Source organism: Halyomorpha halys, unplaced genomic scaffold (genome assembly GCF_000696795.3).
Source record: "Halyomorpha halys isolate HHAL.00 unplaced genomic scaffold, Hhal_1.1 Scaffold681.1, whole genome shotgun sequence".
NCBI lineage: Eukaryota > Metazoa > Arthropoda > Insecta > Hemiptera > Pentatomidae > Halyomorpha > Halyomorpha halys.
In genome coordinates this window covers 29454-44472 of record NW_027106347.1, presented here as the reverse complement: position 1 = coordinate 44472, position 15019 = coordinate 29454, and the positions used below count along the sequence as shown (strand labels likewise).

The 15019-nt window shown below is 28.5% G+C and overlaps 2 protein-coding genes across 2 annotated transcripts in view; one reads left to right on the top strand and one right to left on the bottom strand.

The window, feature by feature from the left end:
• Positions 1-15019, top strand: part of LOC106685325 (neuroendocrine convertase 2) — a gene marked incomplete at its 3' end in the record, with an annotated part of 291090 nt that overhangs the window by 255891 nt on the left and 20180 nt on the right. Inside the window, 1 exon segment of the mRNA XM_067044696.1 lies at positions 5431-5507. Within this exon segment, the coding sequence (XP_066900797.1) occupies positions 5431-5507 (77 nt within the window).
• LOC136795117 (uncharacterized) overlaps positions 5501-15019 on the bottom strand; it is a 29421-nt gene continuing 19902 nt past the window's right edge. The window contains exons 6-14 of the mRNA XM_067044693.1: positions 14680-14757; positions 14514-14585; positions 14283-14399; positions 12570-12653; positions 12415-12480; positions 11989-12063; positions 10814-10903; positions 10518-10598; positions 5501-6134 (exon numbers count right to left, since the gene is read on the bottom strand). Coding sequence (XP_066900794.1) covers positions 5950-6134; positions 10518-10598; positions 10814-10903; positions 11989-12063; positions 12415-12480; positions 12570-12653; positions 14283-14399; positions 14514-14585; positions 14680-14757 — 848 coding nt within the window. The 3' untranslated portion in view covers positions 5501-5949. The remainder of the gene's footprint in view (positions 6135-10517; positions 10599-10813; positions 10904-11988; positions 12064-12414; positions 12481-12569; positions 12654-14282; positions 14400-14513; positions 14586-14679; positions 14758-15019) is intronic.

The following is a 15019-nucleotide window of genomic DNA, read 5'->3' as shown; positions in this document are numbered from 1 at the left end:
CAGTAAGTTATTACTTACCGCCTATTGGCAGCAACTGGCATGGAAATATACCAATAGTACAAACATGACTCAAACTGAAATAAATTTTATTAATGATTTAAAAATTTCTTTAAAAACAAAAAAGATTAACCACGACAAGTCACGAATTGTTATATTTACTCTACAACACAAACCCTGCCCTCCAGTTTGCATAGACAACCAGCCCATACCACTACCAAATATGGTAACTTATTTGTGACAGAAGGTTGATATGAGATCGGCACGTCACGATAAAATATAAAACCCTAAATATTCGACTAAGGCTATTATATTCCATACTGCACAGACTTTCTAAAATACCCCTCCGGCAGAAACTTAGCGAATAAAATTATTTACTAAAACTTATAAGGACTTGCGCCTGCCAAATTGATGGACCTGTCAAAAAAATAACAGATTCAAAAAATAAATACCTTTCAATCACAATTTTTAAAACTGGAAACGAACTCGCCACTCTATGTTTCAAACGAGACTATTCAAACTGGCCTACGTATTCCAACTGTAACGAACCACATCCGTATGACATACAAAGGGTTTCACGACAAATTACAAGGAAATTGCAATAAATTTGAAGGAATAAAATGACTTAAAATGAATAAAAATGACATTCCTGACGTAAATCGGGGTAGGTTGAAGAGGAATTGGGTTAGGGACCTCCTAGTCTGATCAAATATTTTACTTTAATGTCAGGAATTCACCACTGGGTGCTATCTCCCTCATGCCAACCTATGTCTTGCCTATATATTGTAACTCATTTCCTGATTGTAATTATTTTACAAGTAAGCAATAAAAATTGTAAAGATAAAAAAAAAAAAATTATCAGTCCTTATTAGCCAAAATTATCAAATTGATTTCAACGTTTTTATAAATATTCTTATTTCAAAGTTCAAACTTTAAGCAATTCTATTTAACATGAAGTTATTTTATTGATTTATTAAAACTCCACTCTTTCTAAATTTGATAAGATATCAAATATTTATTTTAGTATGTGCCTACTACCGTAAAAATGAGCTTTTTGGTAACCAAACAATAGGCTCCTTGCTTATGAAGACTTTGCAGGTTCTTCTGCGTCCTTGGCGAGTTAAAAAAATTGCGACCTCCAATACCGTGATTCTAAACATCGGCGTAATATTACAGATAGTTCACGGTTAGTAATTTTTAATAATCTGAAATATTTCTTTCTTTAACTTGGAATTTTTATTGCTTGCATTAGTCTAAAACGGGGGGAATTTCCAGAGTAAATTTTGCGCCCACTTAGTACCTACGTAACGGAACATTCCGCCTCCGCCTAGCTATGGCCCTGTATATAGAAATTACAACTGGTGAAAAATAGTTCCTGTCTAAAAAAAAAAAATCTTAGCTTTCCTAAAAAATCATCATAAAAAACTTAAAACCAATTATACCTTCTTATCTGATCAAGACGAATACCACATCCATGAGAAGAATTTTCTGCTAATAGCTAAAACAACCTTGGTCACCGAAATCTTGCTAAAAGAAATTCTGCATAATTAAACATTTAGAATGACAGAACATTCATACTATTTAGTCGTTCCAGTGCCTTAATTTTTTAATCTCAAGTGCCTATAACTGAAGCAGTATCAACTATTATTACATCTTGCCTACATGATAATTTTGTGTAATAATTTACATACTAACTCAAAATATGGGTACTAATATTATTTGACTTTAAATGTCCGTTCTCAACAATTATTTACTTTATAATTGCAATATTTATCCAAAGATATATAATCTCCAAATAATCTATCATCTAGTTCCGTGGATATTTTGGTTATATTTAAACGGCTAGACAGAGCCGAATTGCGTGAACGGAAAATAACCGAGCTGATAGCATTGCTGCGATGAAGTAAACGAGTTAAGAGTACGAGTCCCATAAAAGATAATAAATGCTAAGCCAACGCCCAAACCTTCAAAGGGTAGGCTGAAACGTAGGTGGGAGGATTGTGTTAGGCTCATTGGACGGAACTGTGGACAGCAATCGGGTACCCGGAATCTTTCCTAAAAATGACCATATGATGTAATAATAAATGAAATCATATTATAATTTTTTAAAAAATGTTAATTTTTTTAATATTTAAAATACTGACATTTTCCTTTTTTTTAAAAATGATTCTAGAACCCACGCTAATCATTGTATAGACTTAAATTAAATTTAAAAATTGTATATACATCCCTTAAAAATGACTAAGTAAAATTATTACACTCTATCAAAATACATTGCACTTTTCAGTCTTCATTATCGCCAGAAACTTATCTCGTTGAGTTATTTTGTAAGCTTGAAAAGCCGATGACCCCGGAACTTGGGAAACTTTTCCACAATCCTCTTAAGGATTTCGTTTTCGTTGGAATAACCGAGTCTCGCTTCCTCCGGTATATAGTGATAGCACTAATAAAGTATTACTGATCGTGGAACCTTTTACAATTCCGATCAACACAACAATCGTATATTTATTTATTTATTTTTTTGGTAAAATATGAAAATATATATTATTCGTTTTCAATCACGGGTTATTATCAGCAATGGTAAATTTTCATATAATTCATGCACCAAAGCTGATCATTAATGTAATCCACCAGCGTTATAGAGCAGTGGATACCTAAGAACCTTCCAAAATCAATTTTTTGTCGTTATATATCTACTGAATTTCTTTGAAATCATTTTAAGCTGAAGATGAAAGTAAAATTGACATTACACTTGCTGTTGAAGACTCGATTGAATTAAGAAATGAAACTTGATAGGTCTTAGCTATGGTGAATTAAGTTCCAGTTGGTAGTCAAGTCGACTTACATCTTCCAATTCTTCTCCATCTCTTAAATCCAGAATTTTTGGCTCGAACCTAATTCTAAAACGATTTTATAACAGTGCTTTTCTGAACCTAAGGGTCTTGAAGAAATAAATCGCCAAAAATAGTAAACTAAGGTTAAGCATTTGATGATTTGCTCATGGATGGTGCGAAAAATCAAACAAATTTAAAGAACCATATCGTAAGAGAATTTTGTTCTCCGTAACAATCCGTCATAACAGTTTGATGATGTTCAAATTATGACAACGGCCGGTCGGGCAACCGTAAATGCTTCTATTTTGATGACTTGACGGAAAATTGGATTTTGCTAATTGCGTTTGTCAATTTTTCGTTTGCGTTATAATAAAAAAAAAATATATTTGAAGTTTTAGGCGATGGCAGGAAGGATCAGATTGAATCACTGATAAAAAATCGTTTTATAATGAGATTGTGAAAATCCTTCATTGAAATTATATTTTTTCCATTTAAAACTCCAGAGCTGAATGTGAGATCAATAGGAAAAATTAACAAGTTTGACTTCATTACCACGTTTTATTTAGAAATTCTCAAAATACAAAGATTTTTACCCATTTAAGATGAGAACGATCACGCATTTATCTGAAATTTATGTTATTGGATAGGAATGAAAAACGTCGAATTCATTTGCAGTTACTTTACTAAGTTAATGAGTAATTAACAACAGAGCTTGGACCAATTTTACTCAGTGTTCCGAGGAAAAACTAATATTGATAATAGGATATTATCAATTATCACGTCATGGCTTAAAACATCTAAAATTAATTCGCAGTATTTATATATATTCCCGATCCACCCCGTTAAAAGAGGAAGATATTTTTAAAAGTCCCTGATTATTTTTTATTTTATTTTATGATTAAGCTTTGGATTAAGTTTTAAGTCCTAAAGTCTCTACAAACTTTAATTTAAAAAATATATTCCTTCTAAATTTTAAATTACTTTCTCATGGAGCTCATTTCCTTAAAAGGAAAAACTAAGTAAATTAAAACAAATTGCTAAATACTACATGAATAAATGAAATAAAATATTTTAGAATGTTTTAGTTCCAACCTAGCGAAAAGTACCATGTGAAGAAGACGCGACCTGTTTGGTTCCCCAATTACATAAAAATCATGGAAAATAATTTTAACACCCATTAAATATAATTTTAATAACCCGTCTATTACCATCTATAAATTTTCCATTTTTTTTTCAAGTGTGTAATAATAATTACAAACCATTGTGTAATAGTTTGAAAGACACGATGTTTTATTATGCAACATTACTTTCGTAATGAACAGTACCCAACTAATGTTTGAACAGATGGCTTGGATTACCGTGATACGATTACTGACGTAACTTCAACGTCATAGATAATCCAGAATTCTCCAAAAGTAGTGAATCACGGAGTGAGAAATACCGTATAAATAAGAATTGGATTGATGTGGTAATCTCCAAAAAATTAGATAATCTCTTGTTTGAAATTTCAAACTAATAATAAGTTTTAGGATTCTATCACTCGTGTTTATACCATACCTGTATCAGTATATGTTAATATGAGACTCCCTTAGATAGATTTAACTTTTTTATCAATGATTTTAAGGCATAATAATCAATAAATAACCAAAAAAGATGGAAATGAAGGAAAATGAACTACCATATTAATACATTTTTCAAAATTTAATTCAATTAAGGTACAATAAAATTTTAATACAAAAACATTAATATAGGTTTTTTTAAATATTTATCAAATAGCATAACACAAAAGAAAAAACTTAAAACATATATTTAAACATTAAAAACAATATCTATATTTTAGTTCATCAAAATAAGTTAAAATTATGATTTAACTTGTTTTATAAATATAGTAATAAACATCAGTCATTGGTATAATATTGAATATTGAATAGAAATCTACAGAAAAATTATATTAACATTTAAAAAAAACTCATGTTCTGTATTTTCAAAGATGTGGTAGAAAGCTTTCAACTAGAAATAATATTTAATAATCAAAGCTGAATAATTCAAATTTATAATGATATAAGACATTAATCAAATATATGCTAAATATATGATTTAAACAATATTTAAGATATAGTAATAAACAATAATCAATGATATAAAAATAAAAATAGATAATTTTCATAAAAATTAGATTTTTTTGATAGTTTTAAGAACTAATAGCAAGTTAGTATAATTTTGGAGCTCATTTTTTTTAAGCTATCCTATTAATTTCTGTTTATTTTATTAATGGTATAATCATAAATATAATTGTTATTTTATTTTCCTCACAATCATACATGTGGAAAATAACAGTCTTTTTTATATTAAACATTCTCCTGGATATTCCATGGATACAGTGATCTTTACATGTTTGTTTCCATAAAAGTACAAAATTTATCTATGTTTAAGACGCATATCTTGCTTCCAGAGTTATTCTCATAAATCATATCATTGGAAGCTATTTTATTTTTTTTGTTTATCTCATCCAAAATAGATAATAAATAAATATGTAATTAATGTTTTCTGTATGTAATTAATGCTTAATTTAACTGTGGACTATTTTTTTTTTTTACAGAATGCAAAAGCGAGCTATGACTTCAGTAGCAACGACCGCTTTCCTTACCCCCGTTATACAGATGACTGGTTTAACAGGTAAAGTTCATTTCCTTCATTGCTGTTTAATCTAATTTATTTGAAATTATGATTTGTATATTTATTAATTTCCATAGAATTAAAAATATATTGATTAGATAATGGTATGATATTTTAAAAAAAGCAAAATGGATAAAGTTTATGGAATTGAGCTATTTCATTATACCAAAAATATTTACAGTAAAATCATATGGAGGATAATTTTATAATTACCAATGCAAAAACAAATGAGCTTAATATAATAATAATTATAAGAGAGTGACCAGCTTTCTGATTTACTATTAAACGTTTATGTGTTATACCGAGGTATGTGCTATCAGGAGCTAATTATACATGCTCTCTTAATTTTAAAAAAAAAATTAGTTTACATTAGTATACATTAATGTCCAAAAAGTGCAATTATTTATTACACCTTTTGTAATCACAAGATAGGAAGATTTCACTAATCTTCTTCTTCATCCATTTTTTCATTACACTTTAGTGATAGATTGTTCTCAACTTGATTTTCTTCAGTGGATCCTTGAGCAGCTTCTGAACCTCCATCATTAGATATGCTTGGTTTTGGCTTTTCCCCTAGAATACTATCCAAATCAATCCTTTCTACTTGTGTATTTGCGGGCCAATAGTCTGAAAATTAAAAAAGTATAAGTCGTAGTTTTGTACTATTACAGTTACTATATGGTTATATATTATACGTTAGAAGATCTATGGTAAATGTTATATTTATTTATTGGAGATAATCTAGAGTGGGGTCCAGGAAGAAAATTAGGTTCAAGATATTAATTTTTCAAAGTTACTTTTTAATATATGAAGATATTCTTATGAAATATCTATCTAAGGGCTCTCAAAATTATTTACTTAATGAATGTTATTAAATATTATTTACTTTACACTAAAATATTAACTTTTTAAACATTAAAGTTATCTTTCAAAAATATGAACGTAGTTAATGAATAATTTATCTATCAATAAATATTTATGAAAACTTCCCCTCACAAAAAAAGTTATTTTAAACCCCAAGTTAACTTTAACTATTTAATTTTAAGATTATATATATTTTTTTATGTACTAAAAAGAATTTTATAGATTATTAAACAATTTAAATAGTTATTTAATATGAGCAGGACATTTCAAATAGTAAGGTACAGTGACTTAAGCCTTATTATTACTATTATGTCAATAGGTTATACAGGAACTGGGCCTCCTCCACCACAACCAACTAATCTCCAAGATCTCTTGCTCTCTCTTTCCATCTTTCAACATTTAATCACCTTAGATCCCCCTCCACATCATTCACCCATCTGATATGGGTGTCTCCTCTTTTCTGTTTTCCATCTTGTTTCCCATATAGCAACTATTTAGGTATCCTTTGGTCAGGCATCTTCTCAACATCTCCTATCCATCTTATTCATGCTCTTTTCACTAAAGCCATGATGCAGGGAGGAGGTAGCTATAGCCAGATTAAGAATAGGTCATACGAATTTAACTCATGCATACCTGATCAATAAGCAACCACCGCCAAAATGTCAATACTGCAACAGTGTACTTACATTCAGTCACATATTTGAGGAATGTCATTTCTATTGCATGAACTTACGTAGATTGGGAGTGGGACCGAGTGTTTCAGATGCTCTGAATGATGACCAAAAAAACATAGAAATGGTTTTAATTTTCTTAAAAAGGAATAATCTTTTGAATAAGATATAAACCCAAAAGTTTTTCATATGTATTAAAAAAATCTAAAATAATTAATTATTCAAACTTATTTAGCAATTAAATTGTTTCAAATCTTGAAATAGAATTATAAAGTGAGAAGCGTGGGCGTTGATGACCTTAGGGTTTTACGCCCAAAAGCCCCAACCAACAACAACTAAAGCCATGATGTTGGGTTCCCCAAACAGTTCCAGCAGCTTCCCATTCCTTCTTCTTCTCCAAATCCCATTCTCTAAGACTCCTTCCTATATCCTTCTCAGTACCTTTCTCTTCCAGGAGTTGAGCATCCATTCCGCTTTTCTTGTCAAGAGCCATGTTTTACACCTATAGATTACTGGCCTTATGATAATTTTGCAGATGAGCACTTTCATTCTTTTAAAGACAGCTCTAAACTTACTAACTAAACTTAATACTTTTTGCAGTGAGAAATAACATCTATTTCCTGCTGCTATCCTGGGCTCTATTTTGCTCTCTTCTTTGTTGTCATCTTTAACTAGGCTTCCTAGGTACTTAAACTGGTTTACAGAACTGAAATCGTAGTCTCTGAAAATAACTTGGCTATACTCTTCCTTATCCCTGTTTGAACTTCTCATGTACAGTCTTATCTTCTTTAACCTTAACGCTTAATTTAAATGCTGCTTCTTTGAATTCCTAAAATGTTCCTTGTAAGCCTCTTCAGGTTTTAACAGCAATGACCACATTATTCGTGTATGCTAAATGTTGAGACAGCCAAATGTAAATGGTTCCTTCTGGATTAATTCTAATTGAATGAATAGCTACTTCCAGTGTTATATTAAAAAGAAGAGGAATCAGAGGATCACCCTGTCTCACGCTATTCTCCACAGGAAATTCCTGGGACAGCAAATTTTCAAGCTTAACTCAGAAGGGAGTAATCATTAGCATCATTATTACCAGCCTGACTAGTTTTTTTCAGTATGCCAAGCTTTACCATAGCTTTTAAAAGTCCCATTCTGTACACACTGTCATATACTTGTTTTAAGTTCACAAATAGCAGATGTATGTCTATGTTGTACTCATAAAACTTTTCCATTTTATGGAAAGTGAAGCCTCAGCTAGAAAATGGAAGCATCAGGGAGAATATCTGGTAAACTGTTGATCTACCAGGCCACAACTCACCCTGGTATTTTCCTATAATATTTTCAGTGAAATCAGACACTCTTTTATATAGGAGCACTGCCAGTATTTTATAGGTTGTGCTTAGTATACCAATGCCTCTATAATTATCATATATCATCTTGTTTCCTTTCTTCGGTATAGGACATATTACTAGTCTTGTCCAAAATTTGGGTATTTTGTCTTTGACTTAAGCCTTAAGCAACTAAAAATGTTTTAACCAAAAATAAATTTATAGTCTGTATTTGTAATATTTGATAATTTCTAAATTCCATCTATCTATGATGAAATATGTCCTCTAAAAAAATCTTTTTCTAAATCGATGATAATTTAAAATAACATTAATATTATTTTCATATTTCATAAATTTAACTTTTAGAACCTAAAGGGAAATTTGAGATTCCTAGCTCATACACTAAAAAGATAAAGCTCTATAAAATATTTATAGTTTAATCATTGATTTTAGATTAATAAATAACAATTATGAATAAATCAATATGACCTCACTTTGCTAAACCATAGTGAAAGCAAAGGTCAAACAAAATTATTTTAAATATTATTTATTCTCCAACTAAAAAAAGTTTAATAAAAGCCACTTCAGAATGTAGAAAGAATAGGAAAGGAAATATTTAGAAAGAATCAGCTCATCATCTTATCAACAAACATTGAATAATTCAGGATAAAAATATTAATAGTTTTAAAACACCTTGTGAATAAGAAAGAATAAACATTCTAACAAATGCTGGTAAAATAATCAAGTTAGCTACATTGGTAAAAGAGAGGGAAAATAGTTTTAAAAATGTATTTATACTAAAACTTTTTACACAATACAGTACAGTATAAAATCTATTAAATAAAGGAAAAAAGTATGTAGTCCGGAAAAAGAAAAATTAAAAGATTGTTTAGTACTGATTGCAACATAGGGTAAACAAAAATTCAATAACACATTTGTTAGAAGACATAAGACACTTCATTATTTATAATAAAGATTCAGTTACATGAGATAATGTTAGTGAGAAGATGTATGAAGCTTGATAACATCCCTATTTAGTATGTGAACATTAAAGTAAAATCCTGGTGAGTGGTATAACATTAAAATTTAAAGTAAATCTTGTAGGTGTGTTCCAAATGTATAGGTATTGCAAAATTTGTGAAGTTACATCAATACATTTGAAATGTAACAAGAAGAATTAATGAATGAATCACTAGGACAAATATAATACTTTATCTTTAATCCCATTTTTTTAAAGGGGCAGCTGGATATAACATAGATTAAAACAGACATAATTACATAAATAAACAAATATAAAATATTAAGTAGAAATTAATTGACTTGACTTAAGAAAATGATTAGATTATGAAAAATAAGATGTTTAGAAGTTGGTTATTAATTGTCTTCAATGTGATGCCCTAGTTTTGTATGACTGTGAGAGATTATTAAAAGAGGTTGGAAGTTGAAAATGCTGTATGAGCCTGTAACTCGACAATGACCTAGTGTTTATTAGAACAAATAATAAACATTTACTCCAATCCAGAAATAAAATTCACTTATTTGTATTACTTAATTAATATGTGAAGATTCTAAAAAAACCTTATAAACTGAATAATCTTAGAATATTTGAAGTAAACATTGTGTCTGTCCCAACTACATCACAAATTGGAGAAGTTTATTAATATATTTGATATTATGATCTATCATAAAATATTATATAATATATAATAAAATTTAAATAAACAGATCCATCATAAAAATTATCCCAAAATAATAATACCTAAGCTATGTGATAAGAAAAATCAATTATGATAAACCATGATCGAATGTTCAAGACCAAGGGTCAGGTGTCAAACTCAGCAACATTAAGAGTTGATTTAATACTTTTAGTGAGATGCACAAAAACATATTTTATTTTTACATTTTTATGAAATTATATTTTGAAGTGAGTATTTAGGGAAATGGATATGACAATTAAAAGATTTTCAGAGCACCAATTAAATTAATAAAATCATAGTATAAATGAAAGAAAAACATAATTAATAATAATTATTTTATCGACAATATCTGAAAAAGAGATGTCTCTAATTTTTTCATCAAAGTACCATAAGAAACCTAATTATATTATATTATCTACTTATGCAATGAAACTAATTGTAAGTCACATTTACCATATTTCTGTCCCATATGGGACATCATCCAATTTCCCAACTGGTCTGGATCTCCTGTGACTCTTATTGGACTAAGCATGCCTGATATTAAAAAAAAAAAATGTATCTTATGACAGGTAAAACATATGTAGGTAGTCAATTAATTTTATGAAATTTTTGTTTATCATATAGAAAGTGCTAATTTATTTTAAATTTAAATATTATTTTCAATGACAATAAATATATCCTGTTTTGTTGCATGCCAATTAAAATATAATAGTTTATCACAGTAAAGTTATAGTTTTGTTCTATATCACCTGGTGCTGCAACCCACATCCCTCCATTTCTTAAGCCCTTTGGTGCGCAGTCATCATATCTAACTGCTTGTTGGTTTCCATGATCACCACCTTAAAATTGAGATATACTCTGCTTTTATGTGTTATTTTTACCTATGTGTATTTATTTTCAATGCAAGTTTATGAAAATTAATCTTAACTACCTATATTTCTTGATATAGAGTCACAGAAATTCTGCATTCTAAACCAAAGAGAAAATTTCAGTTATTGCTGATAACTTTGTTCTTAAGTTACACTCAATTCAAGAGCCCTAATTTTTTGAATTTTAGGTAACCATGATGAAGTTCCTTTCTATACTTACAGATATCAGCACTGTTGATTCTAAGAATACTCTATCATGAAACATAAATGGTCATATATTTCCATATATCATATTAAATTCTCAACCTTGGAGAATTATTATCTAATACAAAAATTATAGATAATCATTGCTTTTGAAAAGAAAAAAAAAGACTAAATTACTTATTTTTTTTTAGATCCCATATTATTATTTTATCCTTATTGAACTTTGAGTATGAAGCCAAATATTTGTTAATTTGGATGGAAATTATATATACAGTTATATTTCTTTTAAACTATATTTTTAAAATGAAAAGTATGCTATAAATTCATGTAATCAATTTTAATTTTGATAAGATTCACATATTAAAATATAATTTTATGGAAATTCATGTATCATTATTATTACTATTATCCTTTGAAACTTTCTTTTCTTCTGGGCCTAACTACTAATTAGCTGCCAAATCTGCTGTAATTTTCAAAAATTTTAAATCTAATGTTAGATTACACACTTGTTATTTAACCTACATTCTGTAATGTTTTTCAAGAATAAAGTACCTTCCAAAAGTAATTTTTCAGATTTAAACAGCACTGTGGTCAGGAAAAATATCTTTATAGTTTAATTTGTTGTAAAATGTTAAATTTAATCATTTTCTTTATTTAAATACTGTTTAATTGGCCCTAGAAAATGGTTTCTAATTACAAATGCAGTAACTTGTGACTTTTTTGGTTAGCAAGATTCTTCCTAAGTAGACCAGTCTTATATTTAATTCGTATAAAAATGGAAAGACTTCTTCGTCGATGTTCGTGTAAAAATGTATGTAATATTCATATCAATATTATAATTATCTTCTTACCTGCTGAGGTTTCCTGGTTTTCAGACCCAACTCCTCCATCAGCACCGGATCCAACTTTATCACTTTCATTGTTATCTAAGTGCCATAATATATAATTTTTTTTTAAAGGAACTATAACCTGTCTATTAATTACTATATGAGAAAAAGATGATTTGGGGTGCGGTCAGTGAAGAACAAATAAGTAGAAAGTTATTTATTTTTTTTTTTTTTATTAGTTATTAATTTAATAATCATTTAAAAAAAGTTATATGAATGAGTAGCTATTACTGTACAATTTTTACAATGCCTAGATTACAGATATTTAAATTATTTTAAGAATTAAATGTCCTTTCTTTATCACATTTTTCTAGATCAGTTTAATTCTTAAATATATACAAAATTTACTTACTTATTTAAGTAAATTTATTTATTTATTTATTATAATACCTGATGGAGGGATTGGAGTCTCATCTTCAACATTTTCTGTTTTTATCTTCTTCCCAGTACTTTCAGCTAATCAACCAAAATAATAAGATTAGATGTATAGAAATATTCTTATGGATGTATATACCTAGTTTAATTAATAATTAACCATTAATTACCATAAGAGGTTGTAGTAACCTCAGCATCTTGTTCTCTTCTTGTTTGATTTGGAACCATCTCCTCTTCTACTTCAGCTTCATCATCTAAACAAAAAAAAGTTCAAAATTATACATCATGAATGAAAAAAGTTCAAAGAAATAAATTAAGTAGATCTATGAAATTTATTCTAAATTGCAGTAGAGATACACTTTAATTTTTCTGGTTTCCTACAAATAATGTGTGAATTAAATTATTTTATAATGTATCTAATTTTAACAGACTTAAAATGTCTAAGAAGTCCTTGTACAAAATATCATCTAGAATCTCGACCTTTGTTTTTGATATTAACATGTAAACCTTTTACAGTATTCACAATATACTAGTGGAGCACTAAAAAATAAAAATATATAAAATTGGACAGACAAAGTTTTGTGACTTCTTTAATTCTTAAAAATAAACAGCATATAATGAAAAAAATATAAAGTAAATGTATTATTGTTGATCAAACATATTAGTTTTAACGACTATAACTATAAAGCTAACTTAACTGTAGATTTGACTATATCAAGTTAGAATATGACAAAAACTTATCGCAGTTTAACTCTTTTTTTTTTTTAAGTTTCATTATAAATATTACAAGAATAGGCTTATGGTTAATTGAGGATTTACTCATTTACAATACAAAATTAACAACGCTTTTCAAATACAAAATATAGTGTTCATCTATTAAAAATAAATAAAGAGTAAAAAAGAAAACTCCATTTTTGATATGGAAAGTAAGCTACAAACAAATATTGATGTATACATAGATCAAAGCAGAATAGGTTTTGTACTTTTGTGGTTCTATGCATAGCCATTTTTCAAAAACGTGATTAGAAATAGTTCATGAAATATGGACTACAAAATTTAGGTTGGTTAAAAAGTTAAAGAAATTACACAAAAATTGAAAATTTTTTTTTTAATATTAAAACATTAAAACGAGTCATAAAATTGTTTTTACATAAAATAAAAATAAATAAAATACCTTTATTGGATGGAGTTAAAAAAACAACAAGAGTTAAGTTGAAATTACTGGAAACTATACGAAATTAATTATTCAGGATTAGGAAATTAATATGGACTAGTGTAATCAAACTATTTATTCTACGAGCCGACATCAGAATTATCCAGGTATTGTAAGCAAACTAATCACCTCTTTCAAGGTACATATTTCCCATGTAATCAAATATATGGCTCCATTCATGAACTTATCAGGCAACTGATAAAGATCAAATCCTCACCATAGACACGAATCAAGTTTATATCTTCGGAACTACAGATATAGTAAATAGTCCTTTAAATATTTTGCCCAAAATCCGAAAACCATAGTACGCCTTTTTTTCAAACGGTAAGCATGCACGAATGACAAAATGCCTCTAGTGCATCCACAATATGCTGCCAGACGAAGTTCAGCCCCTCTCAAGTACGGTGCAGTAGAGAAATTCAGGTAGCCCGTATTACTATATCATTATGTCACTTCCTCTTATACTTAAGGGATCGCATTTTAATTTAGAGACTTCTCAAAACATTGATAAGCGATTTGTCTCGTGTAAGAGATGGTTGAAATATAATACAAATTATTTTAAAACAATTTTTGTTTACTCCTAATGTTAAAATAATTGTAATACATGAGGGGAATTGGTCTTTTTATTTGGGTTGTTTTGAAAAAAAAAGAAAAGTATTTTAGGACTTACCTGCTTCTTCACCAGCAGAATCAACTTCAGATGGACTATCTGAAAGATTATCAGATTCAGGAGCTTCAGGAGCTTCACGAGCTTCAGGAGCTTCAGGAGCTGGCTGGCCAAAGTTCACTAAAAGAAATGAAATTAATGATGAATGTTACACAATGATAGTTTTTCTATTAATGATTCAGAACTAAATGTTTAGAAAACAATTTTAATTAACTAATAAATAAATATTATTACCTGTGTTTATGGGCCCGAATCGAACATTTGGTGGACCCATGATTGTCTGCTCATGATATATAACGATTGGTGCTAAAAAAGCAAATAATCATTTATTAATATAAATATAGTATTCATATTTATATTAATTTGGTATTTAAATCAGTATAATATAGTAATAATTTACGTTGAGTGACACCGGGGCAATCCTGTGCATTACATGTTCCGCATGGTGAAGTTAAATACACGTATCCCGTATGTTTGACTAAAAAGCAAAAGATACACCAAAAAAATAATGAACTATTCAAGTATTTCAAATCATAATAATATAATGTTAATAATTATACAAGAAGAGGATCGTAAATCTTATTACGCGGGAAAAGACACAAATACTCGTACATAGTTGGCATTATTTTTTTAAACTATTTAAAAATAAATACAACTTTTTTAATTCTTTGTTATGCACCTCGTATTTGAAGCACGTTACGTAATAAATTTTTCTTCTGTAGAAGTTTTTTTTAAATATA